The sequence below is a fragment of the Bos javanicus genome, chromosome 21, assembly GCF_032452875.1.
Source record: "Bos javanicus breed banteng chromosome 21, ARS-OSU_banteng_1.0, whole genome shotgun sequence".
Classification (NCBI taxonomy): domain Eukaryota; kingdom Metazoa; phylum Chordata; class Mammalia; order Artiodactyla; family Bovidae; genus Bos; species Bos javanicus.
Genome location: NC_083888.1, coordinates 21,197,785 through 21,218,725, shown reverse-complemented (window position 1 = coordinate 21,218,725; position 20,941 = coordinate 21,197,785). Strand labels below are relative to the sequence as shown.

Sequence of the window (20,941 nt, the reverse complement as noted above, 5' to 3'; positions counted from 1 at the left end):
CTGGGAAAAATTAAAAGGTGTGCTGATAGCTAGACCATGAAGTTGTTTTAGACTAGAGTGATTAGGGAAGGCCTACGAAAGTAACATTTGACCTGAGACCTGAATGGTAAGGACCCAACCAAATAAAAATCTGGCCACAATGAACTAGTAAGTGCAAAAGCCTAAGATTAGCATTTATAATGGAGAACAAAAGATTTGAGCTAGTGAGCATTAAGATGCTAGGGGATGAGGTAAATTTAAAACGTATCTAAGCTAGTAGTAAAAGCTTCTATTTTATTTATAGTCCCCTGGGGAAAGAGCGTCGTCAAATGGTGTGCAGGGTTAGAAATGCCTGTTGAAGCAGTCAAATAGCATCTTGCTGCTCGAATATTCTCATGGCAAATTATTTTTAAAATCATGAAAATACTTATGTTTGTAAATTACTTGAAAGTGGCAGAGCAGTGACAAGGGCCTTGTGTGTCCACTGCTCTATTACCAGAACCTGGATTCCCTAACTTTGACTGGCATGTGATAGGGTCTTGCCCATTTATACCGAGCCAATGCTCCAGTTAACAGCAATCAGTGATATTATAATTGCTATTAATGACATCTGAAATGGCAACAAGATACATGAACAGACTATCAATGACAGGGTTGGGATATCTACGTCTCCATTAGAAAAACATTCTGCATACAGGTAAATTCTGACTAGCCTACTTTTGCTGGTAAATTGTTAAAGTGAGACACTGTTGAGAACTATCACTGGACTCTTAGGTTGCCTGAATATCTGTCTTTTGATAATCACTTTCTGGTGATTATCTGATTCATCAGATATTTCTCAAAGAATCAGTGAATTAACAGGAATCGTGCCAGGCAGTGCTGGACTCCAGGAATTTAAGAAGACTTAAGAGTGAGACCTGGGTTCAAGTCCCAGTGCTGCGCTGTCACGCACAGCAACAAGGCTGTGGGTAGATCCAAACACCCTGGATACCGAATTTGTAAAAGTCATCTACTATCTGTTCTTTTCTAGATCACAAGAGCCTTGTAAAAATCTGATAAAAACTGTAAAATAAGATTCTATTTAAACTTTTGGAAGTGGCTGGAGATATGTTGCGAGCCTGTAAAGCCTGTGCCTGCCCTGTATTTTTTGTTTGGACAGACCCCCACATCCCGATCTTCAGGGCCCCGGCAACTGTAAGAGCAACTTAAGACTTACAGTGTTTAGGGTGTTTAGGGGAGGCTTAATGTCCAGTTTTTAAGTGTCAAAGTTTGTAACTAAGCAGGGCTGGTCAGCACAGAGCCCTCTGCTGGCGATACCTCTGGCTACATTTCTCTCCCAACATTTAGAGGCTCTGTTTTTCTTCCCTTTCCTTCCCAGGTAAGCAAACCCTCCCATTCCCACAGAGCACCAATTGAAACAGACTGCTTCATTTTGCTTTATTTTGCACATAATGAGGACAACCAATTGACTAAGCAGTTCCAGAACCGTTAAGTGTTCATTAATCAAGAAGTAAATGAGGTGAGAAAACAAACTTAATCTCCTCCCAAATATACTGCAAGTATCACAGAAACTTGTAACAACACATGCAATACAGGTTTTTCAGCACACACACAGCCCAAGGGAGAAGGGTGAATCCTGACGATGCATGTGGGTCAGAGCAGGGGCTGTGCTCCAGGAAGCTGGACTCTACCTGGCGGGTCACTGCCCTGCTCCCAGACACATCTGCCCTGTGAAGTCCTCTGCCCTTTGTCAGATTCAAACCTTTCATCCCACATTCCAGGCTCATGGTTCCCCCCCACTTCCAAGGTGGAAATCCACACACAGAAATCCAGGCTTCAGAACCAAATATACTCGCCCAGCTGTGTGTCACATGGCACATCTCCGGCTCAGATTCTGTACAGGAAGTTCCCATTGCTGTCAAAGAACTCTCGTCCCCTCTGCACGACTCTTTTGCTGAAGATCTGGTCACCTGCCTCCCCTGCCTTCAGCTCTTCCAGCCTCTTGTCACTGGGTAATCCATCACTGTCAATTCCTCTGGCGCCCCTACAAGTGCTGGTAGGGTGACCTGCAGCAACAGGCACAAAGTCCTTCCCCTCCTCCAGGCCCTGGACTCCTTTATTCCTTTCCGTCTGCCTCGTTGTTATATTTGTACTCTGAGTATTCAATTCAATAGCTTTCAAAGCTGTGCTGTGACCATGGCCTCTGGATGAGGCTTCATCCCCAGGAATCAGCAAAGAACCTGATACAGACTGGCCTGCAGAAAGCGGTTTGGAGGAATCTCCAGGGCCTGGGAGCTCCGGGATCGAACGGGCAAGTCCGATTTTCTTAAGCACTTTTTGATCCTGTTTCAGTTTCTGTTCCAATGTGGGTATGAACTTGCTTTTTAAAACCCTTCGGATCACATCGGTGCTGACATCAAAGCCTTCAGCCAATCTGGGAACTGACCAAGACTCTGAAAATTCCCTGTGTAAATACCTGTGAAAAAAAGAAGCAAATTTTCCATCTGTGAAGATTCTCCTATTAGAACAGTTAACAGATTATGTAACACTAGTGATAAATACATGAAAAGGAGGCTTGGAAAAACTGCAAACACAGTCTCTGTCTTGCACCACTAAATGTCTACAGCCAATTCTTCTGTGCTTACAGCAACACCCAACTACTTCTAGTCATTTAATGTCAACTGGATTCCTCTCACTGCATGACAGGCCCCAGTAAGATCCAGGGGATGCAAGACAGTCTTTCCCTTCAAAGAACATACAATCCAGACATGCCTGACAGGGCAGTGATGAAGACTCCGTGCTTCCAATGCAGGGAGCTTGAAGACGCAATGCAGGCAGGTATGAACCCTGGTTAGGGAAGTAAGATCCTGCATGCCCCAATAATGCAGCTAAAAAACAAAACAAAAAAAGACCGCTGTGTTGATTGAATAATAAATTGATTATTCAATTGGCTACTAATAAATTAATTGATTGTATAATAAATACCCAGCCCAGGGCCTACCCTAAACAGACATTCATTTAAAAAAAAACAAACAAACATACTATCTGGTGGTGGAGACAAATGTATTAACACCCAGCAAAACCAGCAACACTATGAAAAGGATCTCAGCAGAGGATGCTGAGAGAACCAGGGAGGGTGAGGGAGGGACAGGCTAGCACCACACCTGTTGGGCAGGCAGCCTAAGAATTCTTCAGGAAGTCCACCCTAGAGCTGGTCTGAAAACATGAGCAGTTGTAACAAGCTGGGAGAGAGGAGGAGAACAGGGGGTCAAAGGAACTGATGGTAGAACAGGCAGCAGGTGAAATACAAAGAAGCATACCACCTTTGTTGGGAAGAGTTCTATCTGTGTGACAGTGGGAGAAGGACAAAGACCATGTCTTGCTTAGGGATTCTGGAGTTTATCTCAGAGCAACAGTGAACAAAGGAAGAATTTTAAGCAGCAGAATGCCATGAGCAAATTTTCATTTTGAAGCTCAATCCAGTGATAATGAAACAGGGTGCAGTCATCAATTAGTATCCTTGAACTATAATCTGTATATTAATGAACAATAACCTGTAACTTGCTTTCACTGACCAAGCATGCTCTAACTGTTCCTGCAAAGTGCATACCCTCCCAGCTTCACAGCCTAGACAGTATCTCACACGATTCCTTTAACTGACCCCTGTAGACAACACTTCTGAACAGGAGTCAGAGTAGTGACAGTTGCTTAAGTTGCTGTTCAGGCCATGGGGCTAGTTTTGCCCAGCTCAAGCTAGTGGAGACCCCTGACCATTCAACTGGGCCTGTATGAGTGTCCAGTGAATGCCCTTTCATTGTCAAGGGGCAAAATCTCCATCCTGAGATTATGCTAATGCTGCCCATCATTTTCTGAATGTGCATTCCATGAAGAACCACGTAACTCAAATACCCCTGTGCAGAGCTCCAATTACTTCACCTTTTTCTAACCATCAGCAACTTTTCCTGAAGCTTCAAACCACCCTGCTTCTCTTTTTTTAATATCTATTTATTTGACTACTCTGGGTCTTAGTTGTGGCACGCAGAATCTAGTTCCCCAACCAGGAACTGGACCCGGGTCCTCTGCATTGGGAGCGTGGAGTCTTAGCCACCAGGAAGTCCCCCTTGTTGCTTCTTTACCCCATAAATATTCTAACCCTCTCCTTCAGGGATGCTGATTTGAGATTTGTTCTCGTGTCTCCTTGCTTGGCTGCCTGTGAATAAACCCTTTCTCTGCTGCAGACCTCAAGGTTTCAGCACTGGCTTGCTGTGCATCAGGTAAACGAACATGGTTCAGTTACGTGGTTCAGTAACAGTAAATTTTGGCGCAAGACCAGAGGTGGAAAGACCAGGCAAGAGGCTGTCAGGAATTCAGGCAGTCTGAACTCAGGCAGGGGCAATGAGAGCAGGAGAGAGAGACTTGAGAAATACTTTAAGAAGGCCAAATAGGTGTACTTGGTAAGGAACTAAATACTGGGTTAAGAAATAGGTTGAGAGTCAGTATTTTTTGAGTAGGTGGTTGGTGGGAACATTCAGGGATATAGCAAAAATAGAAGAATGAAATTATCAGGGAACAATGATGAATTCTATTTTGTACATGTTGAGTTTGAGGAACTTGTGTGACAGCTAAACAGCGATGTCTAGTGCACAACTGACTACAGAGTTCAGAAGAACATGGCCTGGACATGAGAGAACTGGTAGTCATAAGCCAACAGCAGGAGGGGCTGAAGCCACCTGGCATCAGGTGGGGAAATATGCAAAATGAGATAAAAGACCCAGGGCACAACTGTCAAACTCTACAATACTTAAGGTATCGCAGGAAGAAGGGAAGCCCAGAGAGGAAACAGAAAACCAGTCCTACAAATAGAGGTGAGTGGTCCCCTGGGTCAAGACCATGTCTCATGTAGGGATTCTGGAGTTTATCTCAGAACAACAGTGAACCAACGAAGAATTTTAAGCAGCAGAACGCCATGAGCACATTATCATTGCTCAAAATTTTGAGGCTCAACCATCAATTAGATTCCTTGAACTATAATCTGTATATTAATGAACAATAATAACCTGTAAGGGTCAAGGGAGAATTTCAAGAATGCAGACAAGGTCAAATGCTGAGAAGTATTAGACAAGCTAAAGTGTTGAGAGTCAGTTATGCCTAGCACTGAGGAAGTCACTGGTGTATCTGTGAGCAGTTTCATTGTCATGATGAAACAAACAAACAAAAACGAGAGCAGGGAGCCAGGAGGGAACTAGAGGAGGAGGGAGTGTAGAGTCAACTTGACAGTTGGGTTTCCTTTTTGCTTTTGTAATCCAAGTGACTGACTTAAGCTTTGCTTGCCAAGGCATGCACTTTGAAGATGGCTGTTTTCAATAAACACACTGCCAGCCACACAACTAGATAAAAAGCCAGGCTCTAGCCACCCCACTGAGGCACCTTTGTTTTAGAGACCATGGTTGACTTCAATAATTAACCACTTGGGCCACTTGTTTTTTCTCTTCCTGTGCTTTAAATTCCCATTGAATTTGCCAATAATGAGTGAGCCCTCAAAACCCTACCCCCACACCCCTCCTCAAAAAAAACTCAGGCCCCAGTGTTCAAACCCAGTAAAAGTAGAACTCCAGGCCCTTGCAACTCTCTCTAGCCATGGCCTTGCTGTGCAGCCTCAGGTGGGCTGTGTAATTTTCAGGCCCTGTAAGTAATAAACGTTCACCCACCCCCAAAGTTGAGGTCACTTAAGGACATGTTGCAATCTTAAGACACAACAGCTGGCCCAGCCACAGCACTGGTTATTGATAGACTGAGCCCAGCACACAACTCGGACAAGTGGACAGAAAAATGTATCTGAGGAATTAGGCAGGGATTTGACCTAGAGCACCCAGAGGACTGGTCCTAGACAAGTGAAGGACTGCCACTTCCCCCTGTGATATGACTAGAGGACAAGACTGAAAGTGGAAGGTAAGAAGCAGTCCAAGAAGCTTTAATAATTTTTACCTAATGGCCTGATTTTTCTCTCAAATAAAAAGATTATTTAATGATCCCCAAAGGGGAGGTGACAGGTAAGAAGATGGAAGGGTTAAAAATGCTGGCATTCAAGACGAAGGAAGCTGACAGAAGAGAGTTGTTGTAGGCTCATAAAATCTTGATCATCTCTATAAATCCCCGTGATTCTAAGTCTCAACTCCAGAATTATTCTGGTGAGAATGAAAAACGGAACATGACCTTCGGAAGACTATTTAGCAATATTTATCAAAATGCAAATTCATTTAGCTTTGGCTTCAGTAACCCTACTTCTGAGAATGTGTATAATGCTTCTGGCAGATATGGACATTGATGGGTACACAAGGTCATGCACTAGGGCACTATTTGTTACAGTGAGTGGGTGGGAACAATTCAAACGCCCACCATAAAAGACCAGTAATATAAACTACAATTTATTAAGCATCTACAAATGAGAATGAGGCGCTCTCTCTTGGGAAGTTGAAAGATCTTCGGAATATATTAAATGAACAAGTAAAGTGTAGAAAAGTTATTTATAAATTGTTTGAGACTACGAAAGTGAAAATAAAATTCTACATTCACATGGGCTTGCTTCTATGTGCAGAAGGAAACCTAGATAGTGACACAAGAAAACTATTAATATTTTAATAGTATTTCTATCCACAGGAGACTAGGAGGGTTAACACTTCTCAACACATACGCAGTTATACTGCTTTAATTTTGAGCCATATGTAATGCACTATGTATTCAAAACAAAAATCTTAATATGTCTTACCGTATCTGCTCCATGGCTTCCCACGTCAGGGTCCTGGGTGGGGCACCTGACGCCTCCATTTGCCTTCGAATTTTCTGGAACCGGATGGCTTTTTTCTGTCGTTTCAGGGCGCTGGGGGAGAGAACCAATGGCAGAAACCATGCATAGACGCTAGATGGGTGGTTTAAGAGCCTTGGGGTCAGTCACAGAGCGTCCAGCGCACTTCACTTTGCAAACACTACGTGGCCATGTCGGCCAGCCAGAACACCGCCCCAGAAGTCTAACACCAAGAACAGCAGCCCATAAGCTGTTGCTGAATTCTTCAGTCGGGTGATGAAATACGTCCTTGGTGAAAGGACCTGTGGTCCCAAAGGATCTAACACCTGCCCCTGCGTCCCTAAAAACGGGTGAGAAGGGCTGCTGCAGGACGCCCAGCGCCAACCGGGCGCGGACAAGGGCGCCCAGACCGAGGCCCTGCTTCAGGCTGAGGGCCCGGGAAGGAGTCGGTACCTCTCCACCTCCTGCAGTTCTCGCTCCTCCGGTTCCCAGTCGAAATCGGGGTCCGGCTCTCGGCTGGTAGAGCCCGGGATGGTCACCCTCCGGGTAGCAAACCCACAGCGAGCAACCGCTGCGCAGACACGCCCGCCCAGCAAAACGTTCGGGGAAAACGCCATGTTTACAAAAACCCCCTTCACGACCCACGGACTGGCAGCACCGGAAGCCAGGGACTGAACCGGAAGTACGCAGGGGGGGCAAGCTCGGGGACGTCGCGGTTCTTTCCGGCTTCAGGCTGAGGGCGTGGCTTTTGGGTTTAAACCGCTCGGTGGCCCAGCCCTCCCGATAATAACTACGGGGCGCGGGGAGGGCGAGTGTTTTCCCTGCAACTCCCGGAACCGGAATGAGGTAGAGGACGCTCCTGCCAAACGCGATAAATTTTAAACACGAGCTCATTGGCCAAGAGACGCCCCTTTACCCTAAGGGCTGCCCAGGCCGGCTTGCCTCCGCCACGGTCACAGGAAGGGCGTCCCCTCAGCGGTTCTCTGATGGCGACAGCCCCGAGCTATGGGAACTGGACTCCTCTGGGAAACGGATTTCTTGTCGCCTGGATGACCTCTAGCCCAGGGCTGCACCCAGAGTACAGATTTAGCGGTAAATCCAGGCTAAGGTTTGAAGGACGGAGAAGACAAGTTGTTAAGTCAGCCTAACGAATTGATCCTTTTGAACTGTGGTGTTGGAGAAGACTCTTGCGAGTTCCTTGGACTGCAAGGAGATCAAACCAGTTAACCCTAAAGTTAATCAGCCCTGAATATTCATTGGAAGGACTGATCCTGAAGCTGAAACTCCAATACTTGGGCCACCTGATTCAAAGGACTGACTCACTGGAAAAGGCCCTGATGCTGGGAAAGATTGAAGGCGGGAGAAGAAGGGGACAACAGAAGATGAGGTGGTTGGATGGCATCACTGACTCGATGAACATGAGTCTGAGTAAGCTCCAGAAGTTGGTGATAGACAGGGAAGCCTGGCATGCTGCAGTCCACTGAGTCACAAAGAGTCGGACTTGACTGAGTGACTGAACTGAACGAGATCCAGGGGCTGGGAGCAAATTGCGAGAACCATCGTCAGAGTGAAAACTGCAACCCTAAATATCCTCTGATGCCCAGTCATTTGAGAGATGAGCTGGTGCTTCACTCTCATACTTGAAGTTGGTCAGACTGATGGCCAGGGTTCTGGAATGGAGGAAGAGCAGAAATCAGGGAGAGAGAGAAAAGGAACTGCGGTACCAGACACCCAGATGAAGAGACAGCCCACAGATTCATTTTCTCTAGAAGCCACTTAAAGGAAAGACCGTGCATGCTAAGTGGCTTCAGTCGTGTCCAACTGTTTTTGCAACATTATGGACTGTAGCCCTCCAGGCTCCTCTTTCGCTGGGATTCTCCAGGCAAGAATACTGGCATGGGTTGCCATGTCCTCCACCAATGGATGTTCCCGACTCAGGATCAAACCCATGTTTCCTGCATTGGCAGGCTGGTTCATTACCAGTAGCACCACCTGGGAAAGACCAGAATGATATAAATGTGCTGAAATTCTAAATTAAGCCAGCCCAAATGGTTCCGGATTTTATTGTACCAAAAGGCTAACGATCTCTTGTATTTCCTGTCCTCTTTCCCAGGCTAAAGGGAAAACTTTGGATTCCCCGCCCAACTGCAGAAGGGCAGAGGGTTACTCTCGAGCTGGGCAAGTGAGGGGGTCCAGGGGACAGTTACCTGTGTTTCTGCCTTCTCTTTCTCCTCCCAACTTCTAAGACATCTGGCTCAGCTGGGGTTACAATTTTCTTTGGTATTTTCTTGCGTACAGTGTATAAAGGAACTCCATTCCTAAATGTATTGTAGTCAGTCTTAGAGAGTGCCTGCAGAAAAGTATTAGAAGGGATGGCAGCTTCCCCTTTTACACACTCCTCCTCAGATTCCTCTTCTTCACTGTAGCCTTCCTCTGATTCACTGGCCTTCCAGGTATTCAGCTCCATCCTCTTAGATTCGGAGGGGAGAAGGATGGGGTAAGGACCTTCGTGGTGTTCTAAGGGGATGTTCCTTAAGGACAGAACAGTCCACTACAGAATGGGATGTTTTCCACTAGGTTTGGGGTCTGTGGCGGGGGGGCCTGTGCAATGTTAGATTTGCTGACAAGCCCCACTCATCCAGCATCACTCCATACAGCACTCTGGGGTGCAGGAGCTGAGCTGAGCTGGCCATGACCTGAGCTTTCTTTGTGATGGGCAATTGCTGGGAGCACTAGGGGTACCTTCACTTTGAAAAATAGAGCTGAAGACCTATGAGCCCTATCGGTGCTAGACTCAGCTGGTGGCTCATGATGGCCCTTTGGCAGGCTCCTGCTCTTTCCCAGGTTTTGTTGGGCCTCTGGGACCTCCTCCTTGCTCCTGGAGCTGGCAGTGGAAGCGCAATCAAGTGCACTGCGCTCTAAAGTGGATTCTTGCCACAGCTGACCCAGTGCATGACAGGACTTATCCTTCTTTTTTCACACCAGTTCACACAAGTCCCACTCCCATCCTTTCCTGAACCCGCAGGCCAAGCCCCTGGAATTAGGCCACCTCAGTGTTCAGGACGAATATCTGCTTGCCTTCCTTCAGTGCTTCTAGTAACCACATCTTGGACGGTCTCGGCACTTGGGAGGGACAGCTGTGATTAGCACACATGCCCTTCATGTGCTCATCAGACTGCTCCTTCACCATCGCCATCTCTTCCTGAGGTGCGCCCACTCTGACTTCTGATTGCCACTTCCACCAAACTCAGCCCAAATTTGTCACTTTAAGATTTTACCATGTGCCTACATCTAAAGGTCACTTACAATTTTTCTGTCCTTTAAAAAGACATGGACATTTCCTGATTCCTAGATTTCTGGATCCTCCTTCAGTATATGATACTCTATTACCTCCTCCTTAAAATGTTTTGGAGTCCCTTGCCTTGCAGGACGCACACTTTTCTCACTATTTAGACAAACATTTTGTTCTAGTACCTAAACTATCATCATTGCTTGCCTGAATTGCCAGCATTCAGCAGGATCTTAACTGGATTCCCTGTCTTCCCTCCTTGATCCATCCATCCATCCATCACAGCTAAAATGCAAATTTGTTACCCCTCAATTTAAAACTCTCCAAGGTTTCCCATTAGCTCAAGTCCAACACCCCTTAGGACAAGAGACCCTCCATCAAAAAACAAGAAACAAACATACAAACAAACAAAAAGCAAGCAAAGAGGTGGAGAGGCCCTGAGCTGGATCACCCCTTCTTACATTCCTACTGTGCTCAAAGCCCAGGGCCCTGGGTACAAAGCAGCTCCTAAGTGTTCCATATTTAAGCTTAGAAAAGGCTTCCATAAATCCCTTTCTTGACAATTGACAAAGTATACATGGCTAAGAAGTACCATCATAAAGAAAACCTATCTTTTAATTTTTATGTAAAGATTTGGGGCCAGAAGAAGGCTTTCCTCTGAATATCAGCCCTAAGGGAAAGCTGGGGAAATCCTGGTGTTTGGACTCACCACCTTAGGCACTCAAAGTCCACTTTGCTATAATGGTCACTGCATTCCCTTCAGAGAGTAAGAAAGCAAAATAAGTGGTGTTTCTAGAGCCTGTATTTGCAAAGGCTTGTAGAGAGAGGCACTGAGCTAAAATTACTGCAATTGCCAAAAACAGGCATGTTGAGGGTGACCAAAATGTTGAGGAATTTCGAGGTTAAACTTTCTTATGAAATGGGTTGTGATGTATATTCTGCCTCATCTCAAGACTTTATTAACATGATGGTCACAGGTGCACAGCCCCAGCTCAGCTTCATGGTGTCTTGACTGCCTGTGTCGCTGTCCTGACTCCACTACTTTTGAGCTACCTGATCTTGGGTTACTGAACTTCTGTCAGCCTCCATCTCATCTGCTAAATGTGGCTATTCAAAGGACCTGCAACGCTCAAGTTGTGAGGACACCTTGTTCTCACATGAAATAATGTATGTGAAGAACACTTAGCTCAGCATTGGGGCTGGAGGAAAATTCGAGGTGCCCAGGTAGGCAAAATATGTCCTACAAATACAGTATATGGATGGAGGGGATGAATACAGGAGCAGAATGAAGAAACAACTCAGTGGTGGGCAGAGGCAGAACCAGCAGAGGCAAGAATAGAATAAGGGATAAACTATCACTTTGCTAACACTTAAAGAAAAGTCAGCATAGAGTCAGGAGCCTGTAACTCCTGCACATACTCCCTTCTTAGTAACAGGTTTGACATCCCTGGGGCTTGTCCAAGAAGCAAGGTGAAAAGCAGCAGATACATCCAAGAGGGCTCATTCATGCCATTTATTCCAACAATCACCCTCTTTAAAGAGACAACTTACCGGTTCTTTATCCCTCCCCTTATGCTGAAACCAGTTAGAAGGCATTCATGAATGTGCCCACAGCACCACGATGGACAGTTCTCCGGATCAGTTAGAATAAATACTGCTGGGAGGATTACTCTTCCTCCCGGGCTATCAAGGCCACCAGTGCCGCCCGCACGTCTTCTGCCTGGGCTGGGGGCAGCAGACATTCTCTGATGAGGGCCAGAGCTGCCGCCTCGGTCAGGCTGCTGAAGTCTTGGGCCGTTTTGACCGGGAGGTGCCCAGCCAGTTCACAGAGGGCAACGTTGAATGCCTCACCTTCCTTTATCCCAAAGCTGGGCCTCCGGGGCCACAGAATGACCCGGACTCCCGAGAGAGCTGAGGAAGATGTCGCCTTTCCAGGTGGGGCCCCCCGAGTGACAAACAAGTTATGCGCAATCTCACAGTCAGTCAGGTAGTCAGTGGCACGACACACCCTGCTTATCAAGGCTTCCAAGTCAGGTCCTGGCCTACTGGTGTAAAAGAGGAAGCCAGGAGCTGGGAGGGCCTGGAGCACATGCAGACGGCCCCGAGGGTCCAGGGGTTCACTGGGGGCCCCCTCCACGGGTAGCCGGTGGGCCAGGTAGTAGCCATGCAGGTGGAGGTGGTTCACTGAGGCCAGGCCACCCAGGCTGTTGAAGCCCACACGGAAGCCTGGGTGTGAGCTCAGCAGTACAGCCTCGACCCCGGCCCGCAGCGCCCCAGGCAGCAGGCGCTGGGGGAGCCCTCGGGCAGGTTCGGGCACCAGCAGCACATGGCCCCACTCCAAGGGGCTGACGTTGATCACCACCAGGATGTCCTCTTGCTGGACAGTGCCGGAGCAATCCTGCTTCCGGTGCAGACGAAAAAGGACCTCTCCTGGCCGGATCTGGTTGAAGTTAAACTGTTCGGGGTCAAACTCCTGCCTCACGCTCTTGATGTTCTGGGGGCACCTTCTCTGCACACCCCGCTCCACGTTCAGCTGAGCCACAAAACCCACGGTCCCAGGGAGGGTTTGGGTCGGCAGCTCCCCCAGTGGGTAGCGGAACAGCCCCAGCTCCATCCGCTGCCTCCAGGCTGAGCAGAGGGCAGAGTCAAAGTGAGACAATGGCGGCGTGTTCAGGAGGCTGAGCGCGCCCCTTGGCCACTGAACCCCTTCCATCATGAGTTCCTCCTGCTCATAGACAAAGTCAGGAATGCCCTGCCCTTCCCAGTCCTCCTTGTTTGGAGGCAGCAAATAGGAAGTTTCATTTGAAGCATGTGGAATAGCCATGGGGCTGACCTGAAACAATCATAAGGTGAAAAATACATGATGCCATCCCATTTCTAAAGATTTTTTAATAATAAATTCACTACTTTTTACTTATGTATTTTTATTTTTTTAAATCTTTTTTGGGGGTTTCCCTGGTGGCTCAGATGGTGAAGAATCTGCCTGCAATGCAGGAAACCTGGGTTCCATCCCTGGGACAGGAAGATATCTTGGAGAAGGAAATGGCAACCCACTCCAGTATGCTTGCCTGAGAATTCCATGGACAGGAGAGCCTGGTGGGCTACATACAGTCCATGGGGTTGCAAAGAGTCGGACACACTGAGCAACTAACACACACACAAAGTACTTTTATTTACTTATTTGGCCGTGTGGGGTCCTAGCTGCAGCACAAGCGGTTTTCCATCTTAGTTGTGGCGTGCGGGATCTTTAGTTGCGGCATGTGAGATTTTTATTTGTGTTATTTATTAATGTATTTGGCTGTGCCACTCAGCTTGCAGGATCAGTTAGTTCCTCGAGCAGGGACTGAACCTGGGCCATGGCGGTGAAAGCCCAGAATCCTAACCACTAGCCCACCAGGGAACTCCCCTATTTTAATTTTTAAATAAACTTTACTCTTTGTTCTAATTACAAAAGTAATATATGCTTTTGGTAAAATATTTTGAAAACACAGAAATCACTCATAATTCTATCACCTGCAGGTTAGCATACATTTTTGCTGAATTAAAGATATAAATTACATTCTTTCTCTTTCTAAAAATTACACATAATGAATAAATTTTCCTAATGGAGAAAAGAAATACAGATAAATTACAACACTTATTCCAATGCCCAGGGAAAAATCACAATTTATATATGTAGCTTCATATTCATATGTAGATAGATCTTGATTTTTTTTTTGGCCATGCCATGAGGCATGCAGGATCTTAGTTCCCCAACCAGGGATCAAACTCATGCCCCCTGCATTGGGAGCACAGTCTTAACCACTGGATTACCCGGGAAGTCCTGGAACTTGTTTTTTTTTTTAACTGATCTTTAACTCTTGTACATTTAGGTTTTTCTGGCTTCTTACTACCATATACAGTGTTGTGATGGATATCCTGTGTATCTATCTTTGCAGATGCTTTTATTTTCATTTAAAATAAAATCTTAGTTGACCATGGGTTCAGAAGAGGCTCGTGGCTCAGGCTTTCAATACACAGTCTGGCAAACTGCCCTCCAGAAAACGGCACCAGAGCCCAGTGCCTGAGAGTGGCCACGGCTTCAAAGCTTACTACTCCTTTCACGGGAAGAGCGTTTCCACTGTTGTGCAGTAATTCCAAATGGCCATGCATACACCCACCTGGGTGAGGATGGCCAATCATAAGTGCCCAGGGCCAATCCTTTAAGGTGGAAACAGGTGTCAGTCTTCATCTCCACTGGGTCCCTGAAGCCCAGGGGACCAAAGGGGTCAGGGACATGACCTGCTGTTAGCCCACAGGGGACTTCAGAAGGAAGCTTACCTCAGTTGAGTCGCCAGCACAAGCTTGGGTACCCTCAGCTCTGCTGGTCCAGGAACTTTACATTAATAAAACAGAAAAACATGCAAAACAATGTTTTGTTAAAAGTCAAGCTGAGTTTAATGGGTATAGAATTTCAGTTTTGTAAGGTAAAAATATTCCAGAGATTGGCAACACAATAATGTGAATATACTTAATACTACTAAACTGTACACTCAGAGATGTTTAAGATGGTAACAGTACTGAACTGTACACTTAAGAGATGGTTAAGATGGTAACACGACTGAACTGCACACTTAGAGATGGTTAAGATGGTAAAACTTTTGCATTTTTTACCACAGTAAACATTTTTTTTTAAACTTGAGCTTAAATTTTATACTTTAATTTACTAAGCATAAAAATTTATGCATAATTTACTAAGCATAAGTAAAATATAAAGTCTTAAATTATTTTATTAAAAGTGAGTCTAGGACACTTCTCCAAAGATATACAAATGGCCAACAAGCATATGAAAAGATGCTCAACATCACTAAGTAAGGAAATAAAATCAAAATCACAATAAGATACCACCTGACATTCTTTAGGATGGCTACTATCAAAAACAGAAAATAACAGGTGTTGGCAAGGATATGCAGAAATTGGACCCCTTAGACACTACTGGTGGGAATGTAAAGTGATACAGTTGCTATGGAAAACAGTAGAGCAGCTCCTCAAAAAAATAAAAATAAAATCACTATGTGATGCAGCAGTTCCACTTCTGGGGGTATATCCAAAACAACTGAAAGCAGGGTCTCAAAGAGGTATTTATACACCCGTGTTCAGGGCAACAGTAGCCAAGAGGTGGAAGCAACTTAAGTATCCATCAATAGATAAATGGATAAACAAGAGGTGGCCTATACAGGCAATGGAATGTTATTCAGCCTTAAAAAGAAGGCAATGCCAACACAGGCTACAACATGGATGAACCTTGAGGACTTTGTGCTAACTGAAATAAGCCAGGCACCAAAGGACAAGTTATTTATGATTCACTTATACAAGGGACCTAAAGTGCTCAAATTCTGGGATTTCCCTGGTGTCCAGGGGCTGCAACACTGCGCTCCCAATGCAGGATGCCCAGGCTGGGTCCCTGGTTGGGGAACTAGATCCCACATGCCACAGCTAAGACACAGTGCAACCAAATAAATAAATTAACTTAAAAAAAAAACGCTCAAATTCATAGAGACAGAAAGCAGAATGGTGGTTTCCAAGGGCTGGGGGGAGGGGGAAAGGAGAAACTGTTGTTTAACGTGCGCAGAGTTTCAGTTTTGCAAGAAAAAAGTTCTGGAGACTGGGCTACCAAATAATGTGAATATACTTAATACTCCTGAACTATACACTCAGAAATGGTTAAGGTTTTAAAGTTTATGCTACACTTTTTTTTTAAACCGAATTTTTAAAATGTCAGGATGGTAAATTTCATGTTATGTGTATTTTGCCACAATTCAAAACAATTTAAGTGATTCTCAAAATAGATTTAAGAAATCCAACAATTTGCTGAATTAAACCTAAGTAGGATGTCATCACTGACTCAATGGACATGCATTTAAAAAAACTCCAGGAGATAGTGAAGGACAGGGAAGCCTGGCATGCTGCAGTCCACAGGGTGACAAAGAATTGGACACGACTGAGCGACTCAACAACATTCACTTAAGTGTCTCTCATTCATTCATTCAGAATCAACCCATTTCAATTCCACTGTTGACATTCTAGGGCATCTCTTCTGTGCACCCTGGTCCATGTTCTGCTGAGCCACAAAATCAAAGTATTTAGGAAGTAACTGCTGTGTATGAGGCAATGAAGACATGGTAGCAAATAAGGAGAACCAAGTCCATATCCTTAGGGAACTTACATCCTGGGATGAAGTTAGATGATAAGCAAAAGGAAAACATTAACTACCTGTGGTGAAAGCATTTTGTGGGAAACAAGTCATAAAACAGGGGGTGACTAAGCGGTGGGGTCAGGGCATCCCACTTCCATAAGAGGGATGTGACAGCTGAGCTAAGACAGGAAGGATAAGAAGAGGCCTACAATGAAGAGCTGAGTGTACTCCAGGCAAAAGAAACCCGAAGTCCAAGGCCACGAATCTTGCAGGCAGCTGGTTGGCCTGTTCTAGGAACAGAAAGGAGGCAATGTTACTGGGGTATGGCCAGCAAAGGGGAAAGGACCCCCCAACCAGTGAAGCTGGAGAGGAAAGCGGAGGCCAGATTAGCTGCAGGGCCTTATGCATCATGGACAGGAACTTGGATTCTATTCTAAATGGAGTAAGAAATCACTGGTAGGTTCTAAACAGAAGGATCATTTGGTATTTTACTTTTTGGCCACACCACACAGCATTCTGTGGAACTTCTCTGACCAAGGATTGAACCCAGGAAGTCCAGGACTGTCTGATATTTTATAAACTTTTTTCTGTTATGCGGAAAATGGATCGTAGGGGAGCAAAGGGGAAGCAGAGACCACTGTGGAGGCCACTCTGGTGGCCAAGTGAGCAGTGAGGTGACTGGACAACAAAGATGGCAACAGAGTTAGGAGGAGGTGGGGATATGGGTCATGTTTTAAAGACAGAACCAACAGGGCCTGCTGACAGGCTGACTACAAGACTAAGGGAAAAGGAAGAACTGGGAGTGACTCAGCTTCAGGAACCAGGCCCTGCAGTGGCATTTACAGAGATGGAGAGGGTGGAGATGGGGTGTGGGCAGGAACAGGTGACTAAAGGAAGGGAGAGATCAAAAGATCAGTTTTCATTACTGAATTTGAGATGTCGCCTGCGCATTCAAGAGAAGTGGTGCAGGCAGCTGGACAGTCAAACCTGGAGGTCAAGGTTGAAGTCTGGGCTAGAAATTTAGAATAACATTAAGTAAGACCCAGGGGCTAGGACCAAGAATCCAGAGCCAAGATGGTACCAAAAGACTAAAAATATGAGTAAAGATATATCAGTCAACAGAATCAATAGGAAGTGGGTATGGCAGTACTGATATTTAAGTGAAAGAATAGAAAGAAAGAATTGAAGTCGCTCAGTCGTGTTTGACTCTTTGCGACCCCATGGACTGTAGCCGGCCAGGATCCTGAGTCCTTGGGATTCTCCAGGCTCCAAGAAAACTGGAGTGGGTTTCCATTTCCTTCTCCAGGGGATCTTCCCAACCCAGGGATGGAACCCAGGTCTCCCACACTGCAGGCAGACTCTACCATCTGAGCCACCAGGGAAGATATTCAAGTGAACTAAGAGGCAAAAAAAAAAAAAAAAAAAACTAGAAATAAAGAGGAATATTTGAGAATAACAAATCATAGTGACCAGGTGACAGGACTGAATCTTCATAGGAAAACCAGGAGGAAGGGAACACAGGTCCCAGGTCTCTACTCTGCCAGGCATGGGCTGGGGATTTTCCAAGTTTAATTAGGTGACCCTCACAACAAGCCTGTGTGGTGGGTATCATCCTGGCAGGAAGGTGAGAGATCTGATTTTGGAGGCTAACAAGATATTTGAATTCTGACTCTTCCATTCACTAGGGATGATGTGACCTTGAGCCCCTAGAACAAAACCCATTTCCACAGCATGGGCTCTGGGCTCTCAAGGCTTAGCTGTGCCTCCCCTCACCTCCTCTCAGACCACTCTTCCCCACACCTACTCTGCTCCTCACTCTTCCTAAACCTGTTCCTGCTCAAGGCTTTGGTGCTTTCTGTTCTTTCAGTCTAAAATACCCTTCTCCCAGAGTGTCTTCACACTCCTGTCTCATTTAAGCCTCACAGCAAACAGTACCACCTCAGACATGGGCTTCCCCGGTGGCTTAGGGAAGCAAACAGGAAACTGAGGTTCTATCCCTGGGTCAGGAAGATCCCCCGAAGGAAACAGCAACCCACTCCAGTATTCTTGCCTGGGATATCCCATGGACAGAGGAGCCTGGCAGGCTACAGTTCATGGGGTCACAAAGAGTCGGACCTGACTTAGCAATTAAACCACCACCACCTCAGACACACCTTGGTGGCCACACCATCTAATGTCTCAAGGGAAAGAGGAAGAGGGAAATAATACGACAAGCAGGGAAAGAAATGTCTTGGAAAACAAACACCAGGAGCTATTTTTAAATCAGCCACTCAGTTTTATCACTGTTATCAAGGGTTCATTGAACACAGAAGGACAATATGTTAAGCAAGCTCACCAGGGACTGCTAAATGACTCAGAATGCTGATTTAATAATTTATAATGAGAAACATGGCAAAGAGCACAAAATGTTCTTGGTGGCTGGTTGTTATAGGCCTTCCTCCATACAAAAATTTACCAGGAAGCAAAATTATAATCAAAAGATTGTTCAATGAAGAAGGGTTCAAAGTCAAGTGAGGTGGCTGAGCAATCTTCATGACAGCTGGCCACTATGGCGGGGCAGTGTCAAGTCCCACACCTTCACCATGAAAAGATGCAGTCTCACCCTGAAGTCCAAGGATGTGCACTCACTGGTTGGTGTTCTGTCTTCTTAGCCTAGCAGAGGAGACACTGTGACAGCTTCTTGTTCGTTGAAAGTGCGACTTGCGATCCCATGGACTATCCAGTCAATGGAATTCTCCAGGCCAGAATATTGGAGTGGGTAGCCGTTCCCTTCTCCAGGGGATCTTCCCAGCCCAGGGCTCAAATCCACGTCTCCTGCATTGCAGGCGGATTCTTTACCAGCTGAGTCACCAGGGAAGCCCAAGAATACTGGATTGAGTAGCCTGTCCCTTCTCCGGGGGATCATCCGACAGAAATCAAACCGGGGTCTCCTGCATTGCAGGCAGATTCTTGTTTGTTGCCTTTTATTAAATGAAGACCAACTCCTTCTTGGACAGGAGTCTACTGTCAAGAGACTACACTCCAGTCGCTTTGACTGGCTTTGGTGTTCCCACTGCTCTGTAGCCTCTACTTTCTGGAAGGTAATATTTCCACAGTGGTGGGACTCACAGGTTGATACAATGAGTCTTACTAAGTCATTCTCCAATGATCACCTTATCATTATTGAGTGCTGGGAAAATTAAAGTTACTCAGCAAAAGCATTCACTCAACAACTGCCACACCTTGTGTCTGAAAATCATGATTCCCACAGCTCCTCATGGAGCTTGCAGTCTAGCGGGAGAAAAAGACATTAATCCAATCATCACACGTGTAAATATAGATGGCAAACATGACAGACGCTGTCAAGGAAAGCACTGGATCCTCTGTGAGTGTAATATAGATCCTTAATCTAGTCTAGGAAATCAGGGAAGGATTCCCTGAGGATAAGATGGAAGAAGAATGGAGAACCCATAATGGCTGAAACCCAGAAAGCCTGAGGAGACTGGCAGAGAGAGAAAGAGAGGTTGAACTCGAATTATAGGGGGTTGGTTTCGGTATTTAACTCCTTAATGGTTTTAAACTGACATGCTCATATTTAGACTTTACAAAGATCAGCTAGTGGAATGAATTAAAAGAATCAAGAACTATATTTTGTCTGTTATACCGTATTAAAGTAGAAAACAACAATAAAAAATAATGAATCTCACTATCTCCTCCACTCGGTAGCTTGTAACCCCTATCTTTCGGAATACTCATTCATGCATGCATCCAGTACAAACTGAGAGCGAACCGTGCATATGCCAAGCATTGTCTTAGGGGTTGAGAGGAGACAAGAGCAAATAGTTCGTTTCAATTCCTACTCCCCCAGTATGCAGTCTGGGAGCAGGTCACAGGGCAGCATGCAGGCTGGGGAGAGGAGTACAGCAGTGGGGATCCTTGAAAAGAGCCTTAGAATGGAGCCACCGCTTTTTAAAAGCTCGAGTCTAGACAAGTCTCTAGACTTGGTGGGTTCCATACCTAGGCTGGAAGATCCCCTGGAGGAGGGTATGGTAACCCACTCCAGTATTCTTGCCTAGAGAAGCCCCATGGACAGAGGAGCCTGGCAGGCTACAGTCCATGGGGCCGCAAAGAGTCGGACACGACTAAGCACGGAGGAGGGTATGGTAACACACACCCCCCCCCCCCCCCCCACCCCCCCCCCCCCACCCCCGTGAGCCTTTATTTCCCGCTTTGGAAAACGGTAACTCACCTTGCAGAGATTTAAGAATTGAAGCTAATTATGCACAGCGCTTGGGACCTGGTGGGCCCTCAATAAACAGCCTTAGCAGGCAGCAAGGTTATGGTTATTTCTGCAGACGTGACATGAGGGTTCCAAATAGTACGGCAGGTGACGAATGGCAACGTCCGGGTGGAAAAGCCCTCGATGGGCAGAGATGGCAGCCGACCGCCTCGGGCCACTCAGCGAGCCACGAGGTTTCTCGGTTATCCCGGCTCCAAACACTCTCCGGGCTCCGACCAAGGCCGCCACCCCCGACACCCCCGACACCTACTGCAGGTGAGGCGGACACACCGCGCGACTACCCCCAAACTCCTACCGGGGCCATCGCGGGGTCGTGGCGCCCTCAACGCATGCGCGGCCTGCACGCCAGCGCGCGAAGACGGCCCGGCCCGGCCCGCCCACCCTGGAGGCGGGGCCGTGATGCCTGGGCCCCGCCCC

General features: G+C 46.4%; 2 protein-coding genes across 4 annotated transcripts; both read right to left on the bottom strand.

The window, feature by feature from the left end:
- Positions 1–1,402: 1,402 nt before the first annotated feature.
- Positions 1,403–7,402, bottom strand: NGRN (neugrin, neurite outgrowth associated). Its single transcript, XM_061394495.1, has 3 exons — positions 7,235–7,402; positions 6,746–6,856; positions 1,403–2,455 (listed from the first exon to the last, which is right to left on the bottom strand). Exons 1-3 carry the CDS (start codon positions 7,396–7,398, stop codon positions 1,867–1,869), a joined length of 864 nt encoding a protein of 287 aa, XP_061250479.1. The 5' UTR covers positions 7,399–7,402; the 3' UTR covers positions 1,403–1,866.
- On the bottom strand, positions 6,800–20,886 carry GDPGP1 (GDP-D-glucose phosphorylase 1). 3 transcript variants are annotated; one of them, XR_009732062.1, is made up of 5 exons: positions 20,474–20,886; positions 14,391–14,445; positions 11,622–12,903; positions 8,989–9,131; positions 8,688–8,773 (listed from the first exon to the last, which is right to left on the bottom strand). XR_009732062.1 is itself a non-coding variant. In XM_061394488.1 (3 exons), exon 3 carries the CDS (start codon positions 12,892–12,894, stop codon positions 11,737–11,739), a length of 1,158 nt encoding a protein of 385 aa, XP_061250472.1. In that variant the 5' UTR covers positions 12,895–12,903; positions 14,391–14,445; positions 20,474–20,886; the 3' UTR covers positions 11,569–11,736. The 3 variants fall into 3 exon arrangements, 1 of the variants encoding a protein (XP_061250472.1); XR_009732061.1 differs by lacking the exon at positions 8,989–9,131 and having other exon boundaries at positions 6,800–8,773; XM_061394488.1 differs by lacking the exons at positions 8,688–8,773; positions 8,989–9,131 and having other exon boundaries at positions 11,569–12,903.
- Between the last annotated feature and the right edge of the window lie 55 nt (positions 20,887–20,941).

Bases quoted from the DNA above. Each gene is read 5' to 3' on its own strand.
- NGRN (XM_061394495.1), bottom strand. From the start codon at position 7,398: ATGGCGTTTTCCCCGAACGTTTTGCTGGGCGGGCGTGTCTGCGCAGCG. The intron at 6,857-7,234 runs GTACCGACTCCT...TCTCTCCCCCAG, and splicing joins GAACTGCAGGAGGTGGAGAG to CGCCCTGAAACGACAGAAAA. The intron at 2,456-6,745 runs GTAAGACATATT...TTTTTTTCACAG, and splicing joins GAAGCCATGGAGCAGATACG to GTATTTACACAGGGAATTTT.
- GDPGP1 (XM_061394488.1), bottom strand. From the start codon at position 12,894: ATGGCTATTCCACATGCTTCAAATGAAACTTCCTATTTGCTGCCTCCA.